The sequence below is a fragment of the Triticum dicoccoides genome, chromosome 7B, assembly GCF_002162155.2.
Source record: "Triticum dicoccoides isolate Atlit2015 ecotype Zavitan chromosome 7B, WEW_v2.0, whole genome shotgun sequence".
Lineage (NCBI taxonomy): Eukaryota > Viridiplantae > Streptophyta > Magnoliopsida > Poales > Poaceae > Triticum > Triticum dicoccoides.
The window spans coordinates 9,030,758-9,037,385 of NC_041393.1; the positions used below are offsets into that span (position 1 = coordinate 9,030,758).

Sequence of the window (6,628 nt, forward strand, 5' to 3'; positions counted from 1 at the left end):
ATTTTCAGGTTGGTGTGGCCCAATTTTCAATTTTCCCAAATAGTCAACCCCAAACTGCAAGTGGATCCACCCTGTAATAATTCCGTGCGTGTAGCATTACTGAGTGCACGCGGGAGCACCCTCCAACTAGTTGCTCCCTTTGGTAGGCTGTTATGGGCTGGGCCACAATTATACGACTTTGTATTCAGCAGCATCATAATAATAATAATAATAATAATAATAATAATAATAATAATAGGTCCAGGTGGCGTACGAGCAACCTTGAAAAAAGTGGTGTACAAACAAACAGGAGAAAAAAGAGAGCTTGGATGCAGGTTGGTCAATGATGCACGGGAAAGGCAAACTTTGAAGCTTGGTCTCGTTGGTGGTACTACTACGACTCAGTACTCAAGTACTGGCACGCACGGTCGTTTGAACCCAATGCCACGGTACAAACTGCAAAGTACAGCTTTTACGACCGATCGAGGACATCTCAATACCTCATCATGCATCGTCCATTCCGGCCGGGGAAGCAATCAAGCAAATGATCGGCCAGTCGATCATCCGATTAGAAAAGAGGAACACAGGGTTCAATTTTTCACATGTACTGTACGTAGTAGCATAGCAACTTCTGTTGTGCACTCGCGGTGTGGAGCACAGGTTTGCTTTTGGTCATGTGATGTCTCTTTCAAGCAAAGAAAATGGTCAGCTCAGGTGTTGAAAGGTTATTATGATCGATCGTCAAGTTCCTGCTACCGATCGATTCGCGACTTCGATCGGTGAGGTAATTTTGCTGCTTTTTTGGCGCCAATGATTAGTTTTGGTCCTGGTTGTGTACGCACTGGATCATGAACGCTCCAACCACACCTTTCATCTTTCATCAAACATTCAATCGAGCACATAAATAACCGCCGAATCTCATTCAGCCCAAGCGCAAATTACACGAGAATTAATCAAATCGATGCTTATTCTCGCAACACATCTTCTTCTTCTTCTGTCCCTGCTAAAAATAATAGTAATCCATTCCCTCCCCAGCTTTGAGGAAGGAAAGGAACAACCAAACGACAAGCTAGCGGGAGCTCGCTCTAGCCTCTAGGAGAGGATGGCCGGGTGGCAGTAGGGCCCGTTGACCCAGCCGTCGGCGATCTTCTTGTAGGCCGCCTCCGTCAGGTGGATCCCGTCCCAGCTCAGCGACGACGACGGGTTGCCGCACGCCGACGCGCCGGACATGCCGCACCTGGCGCCGTTCTGGTAGTTGTACTTGCCGCCGCCGGCGCCGCAGCACGCCCTCAGGTTCGTGCTGAACCCTGTACAAGCAAACAAACACTCAGCTCGCCGGAGCCGGGGAAGACGACGGAGTAGTAAGAGGACCATGGTCAGTACAAACAGCGGCGTACGTACCGTAGCTGGTGGGGCTCTTGACCATGTCGAAGACGTGGGAGTAGAAGTCGGCGTACATGATCTTGGCGTAGGGGTACTTGCTCTGCAGGCTGCTCACCTTGCTCTGGAGCAGCAAGTTGTGTCGGGCCGACAGCGCGTTGAACCGCTTGAGGCAGCCGTACTGGTCGTAGTCGTCGGCGTTGGAGGTCTGGTAGAGCGTGAGGTAGATGGGGAAGCAGCCGACGGGGAGCACCCCGGGGATGACGACGTACATGGCGCCCAGCCCGATGAGCTTCTCGGCGCCGGCGCCGATGGCGTCCACGATGGTGGGGCTCTGCCCGGCCGCCTGCTCCGGCGTGTAGCCGCCGAAGAGCTGCGCGTTGTAGTCGTTCCCGCCCAGCTCGCCCAGCACGAACAGGGACTTGGACAGGTACGTCTTGCACGCTGCAGTGCACCAACAAGGACGTGGAGTTAGTTAATGGCGCGCGTGATCGTGCATGAGGCGGGGTGGGGGCGGGCAGGCGGGCAGCCGTTTTGTTTTTCTCTCTGGCCTTGGCATGGACCAGGCGTCGTTAATGGCGGTGGCGGTGGGGGAGAGGAGGTAGGAGGGGGGTTAATGGCGGTGTTTGTTACGTACATGAGCCGCAGACGGAGGGGAGGAGGTTCTGGAACCACTGGATCTGGCTGTCGAGGGGCCCGTTGTTCCAGATCTTGTCGCCGACGCCGAGTGACTGGAAGAAGCTGGAGCCCATGGCGGTGGCGCCGATGATGGCCATGTTGGCGCCCTGCTTGAAGTTCGCGCCGCCCTGCTTCGACGGCTTCAGCAGCGGCAGCCCGAACTTCTCGGCTGCACGCACACGCCAAGAACAGAGCACGTCAGGTCAATTGCCGAAGCAGAGTACCGTCCTCTGTTTTTCTTGTTTTGGAGGGAAAATGCATGGCGGGTTCAAATCAAAACCGGCGGCGGCAGCGAGCGTGCGTACCGAGGAAGTCGACGACGAGGCGGCCGTCGGAGCAGCGGCAGGTGGCGCGGCCGAAGAAGGTCTCGCCGTAGGGGGGCTGGGTGAGGGTGAGGCCGGCGGGGGGCCCGTTGACGCAGAGGTTGCCGGTGTCGGACATGGAGTCGCCGAAGCTGTAGATGGCGTTGAACTTCTGGCCGGATACGGCCAGGGAGCACGCCGAGACCATCACAAGCGCCACGAGCAGCGGAGAGGACGCCATTGTTGCCTAGCTCGGAGTTCTGGGACTGGGACTACTGATCGCTCGACGGATGGATGGTTGGGTAGATGAAGGAAACCGTCGGGGGCTCGGAGGCTTATATACAATGTTCTGGGACCGGTGGTCCGGTGGCACGTAGCTGTTGCTGCGCCATTAGCCCACCTCGCCCCAATCAATCTTCACAGAGCTTAACTAACTAGTACTACTCGCTAAACTAGTATTTTGTCACCGGGTTGTTGTGCATGCATGAACTCTTATCTTTTCCTTCCTTCTCAAGGCTTTCCTCTCTGGTTCCCTTTCATCCTCGTGTTCTAATGTTCAATCATGTCAGTACATCAGATCTTTATCTTCCCCTGCTTTTATCCGGTTACCACTTTTTTAGCTAGGCGCGCTAGGCTACATATCTTTGAAATCAACAAAGCAAGTACTCCCTCCGTCCCATAATATAAAAACGTTTTTGGCATTACACGGACGGAGGGAGTAGATTGCATTATTTGGTTTGCTGGCTAACATGTTAACATGTGTCTTTTACTACAAATTTGGTATTCCTCTGGTGCCTGAAAAATTCACGCGTGTTAGTCGATTTTTGAACGAGTCCGAAGATGGGGTCGACGCGGCGAGGCCAAGTCAGGTTGCTCACCGGAGACAGGGACGGCGCTACAAGCGGGAGCGAGCTGTGACCTTCCAGACAAAAGCGAAGAATAGGGTTGACTAGCACGGGTCAAGGGGTGGGAGGGGGGCGGGGCAGCGGTAAGCACCATGGTTGAGGAGGAGGGGGCAGCGCGGGGCGGCTCCCCAGGCCACAGAGCCAAATGTGATCTGGCCAAGGGGGTAAATCGGCGAACTGCAAAAAAAAACAGACACATGTGTTTTTTTGCGAAGTAATGGGTTTTATTTCTATGTTATGTAATAGTGTTACAGTCAAGAGGCAACAAATCCTCAATGCAAGGTGGAGCCGAGATCAACCACACAGCGGTTGTACCCTCGGTACGGCTATAACTGGCCAACCGATCTGCAACTCTCTTTTGACTACAAAGAATTTTCCGAGGATAAAACTCCCTAACACACGTTAACTCTTTGATCTCCCGAACCATATGACCATAGGCAGAACGCTCCAGCCCCCTGTTTGACAACAAGATAGTTCTTCCGACGAGTGACCCACACACTAACGAGAATTGCATTAATTTTTCGTGAGCATCATGATTTGAACCCTCGATAGATGAACTGGTCTCCCTACGCCTTTGTGATATCATCATGTGACATATAGGTTCCTGGTTGTGGTACATTTGGAGCACATATCCTCTGACTTCAGCTAGATGGCTTTGGGTCATTGACATGTGGCCCCGCATGTCCGGCAAGCCACTGTTGAGTTATCTGATTGAAGTTAGAGCATATACATTGGGAAGCGGATTAGGAGCACTCGGCGGGTGTGTGTGTTTTGGATAACAATTGGTACTTTTGTGATGAGTAGAGGTTCAGCTCCTTCTTCCTTGAGATCAGGGAAGCTAATTCGCTGTCAGAACTAACACCGTCTGGTTGGCCTGCTAGCTTTCCCGTGATTAATTTGCATGTGCTGTTCCAGGAAAGCAGGGACATGAAAGCGAGGCCTTCATATTTCTTCTCTTGATTCTCTTATTGTCCAATCTATATATAATGGGAGAACAAAAGCAAAGTGGCCAATTATATGCAGTATGGCCATGGGCGTATAATACTACTACAAGTCTACAAGTACAATAGAGTCGGCGGGCCTGAAAGTCTCGGTGGTGCTTAGTCTAGTTGGACTGTAGTAGTATGGCCTCGGGAGTACAACTAATTCTACAACCACCTAATCATTTTCTCCACAGACTCCCGACATGTAGTACAAATTATTCTCGAATCATCAAGCTTGATTTTTAACTTATGCCAGCAAAGAAATAATGCAATTTAATTAAGTATAGGTAGGTGCGTATTTACAGGCAGGCTCTCAGCACTAATGTGCTCTACTGTACCTGCTTTCTTGATGCCACTGCATGGAAAGCCACTGGCCTCTCTCATATAATGGTGCCATGGACGAAAGCCATGGACACACTGCATATAATATAACTAAAAAAAACTGAAGAACATCGAGTGCATGATCTCGGAAGGAAAAGAGAAAGGGAGGTGACTGATTAGGTAATCAATTCCATCAACCGAGCAGCTAGCTAGCCAGCACCATCATGATCATCACGTACATATACACATGCTGCATGATTCCACAGCCCCCGTTATAATTGGCAGCCAGCCCTTTGTTAGAATTCGTCGCCCAAAAGCCGTGCTTCCTCAGAAACAGAAACCTACAACGACCACATCAGCTAGCAGCCAGCCGGCTGAAGAGCACCGGTGGTTATATGCTGCATTTGTGTCAACCGGACGCCACCATCGTTCGTTGCTTTCGACCTCCTCCTTTCCCGGCTGGGGAAGCTATCGGCAGCAGCCCAGCAGGTCAAACGCCATTGTCAGCAACAGCAGCTGCACGCAGATGAAATGATCCATGTGTGGTTACACTAATACGGTCACACAACTTTATAAATCGCAGGGGTGCTATATTTGTGGAATCGTAGCCTGTGTGCATGGCCTTATAGCTAGCTAGGTCAGAGGAGATATTCGTCTTCCCTTCGCCTGTGTTTGCTAGCTTAGCGGTAGTTGCACTTGCATGCATGTGCCGTACGTAGTACTGACTTGAATATCTCGATTTCCCGCGGAAAAAAGAACCTTGAATATCTCCTCTGGAAAGTGAAGACTATACTTAACGTAGGGAGGAGAGATAAGATACGGATGCAGCGCGCGCGCAACAACTCCATTACCGGAGGAGGACATGCATGCAAGCATGGATGCGGGTGCAGCGGCTGGTGTTTGCCGGCCGGGGTGGATGGCGCGTCAATTCTCGAGCTAACTTTTTTCCTCGAGGAAATGAATAAAATAATATCGAACTAACTTGGCACTGGATATGCATGGGCCATGCATGTGCAAAGTAGTGTGAGCCCAAGGGGAAAAGGTTGACAGTGTGGTCAACGAACGTAACCAACTGATGGGTTGCTTTCTTAGAAGGTTCATTATCGTTGCCGAAACATATACTCTCTCTCCGTCCCCAAATAAGTGTCTCAACTTTATACTACCTCTAATACAAACTTGTACTCCCTTCGTTTTTATTTAGTTCGCATATTAGTTTTGGTCAAAGTCAAGCTTTACAAATTTTGACCAAGTTTATAAACAAAAATATTAAGATATACAATAACAAATCAACAACATTAGATTTATTATTTAATGTACATTCACATCGTATAAATTTATTATGATAAATGTCTATATTGTTTTCTATAAACTTGGTCAAACTTTACGAAGTTTGACTTCAGTCAACTCTAATATGCAGAGTAAATAAAAATGAAGGGAGTACTAAGTTCAAGACATTTATTTTGGGACGGAGGGAGTATATGGCTACCAACTAATTAAAGTCTCTAGCGGCTACTTGATTTGGGCTTGTGGGCGTTGGAGTTTCTTGACCATGGTGCACCCTCCTTTCCGGGAAAAGAAATGGAGATTAACTCTTAATTTAGCTGTCAACTAACAGTTCGACTCTAAACTTAAATTACTCGCAGATTGGATCGACCAACCCTGCATGTGCAGATGATGTTGTACTACTTTGTTATCCAAAACAGACAGAAAACAACGTTTCAAGCGTCGCAGATAAAACAACACTGACCGTCAACGGACCGGTCAGGTCGTTGGAGTGTTCGATCTTGATCAGACACCGGTGCAGGCATTCTTGCATGTGCTTTGTTGTGACCGTGCTTTGACTAATGCGTCAGCCTTGGTGACATGCATGTACATCTGCAGAGATGGCGAGAGCTGCCGTGCGTTGCACCATCACATGCATCGTCGGTAGCCAAGGCCGGTTATCAACATCAAGCCAGTTAAATAAGATTATCTGGTTATGATGAGTCGAGACCAGCTGCAGACCGACGTCAAGCCAGGCAGCGACATCTCTTGACAGCTTCGATTCCTTACACATTTTTTTCTTTTTTTTTCTTCTATG

At 49.6% G+C, this 6,628-nt stretch overlaps 1 protein-coding gene across 1 annotated transcript; it reads right to left on the reverse strand.

Moving 5' to 3' along the window:
* Window positions 1-828: 828 nt before the first annotated feature.
* On the reverse strand, window positions 829-2,654 carry LOC119337201 (GDSL esterase/lipase At5g45910-like). Its single transcript, XM_037609322.1, has 4 exons — window positions 2,343-2,654; window positions 1,997-2,206; window positions 1,381-1,803; window positions 829-1,286 (listed from the first exon to the last, which is right to left on the reverse strand). Exons 1-4 carry the CDS (start codon window positions 2,578-2,580, stop codon window positions 1,072-1,074), a joined length of 1,086 nt encoding a protein of 361 aa, XP_037465219.1. The 5' UTR covers window positions 2,581-2,654; the 3' UTR covers window positions 829-1,071.
* Window positions 2,655-6,628: the final 3,974 nt, after the last annotated feature.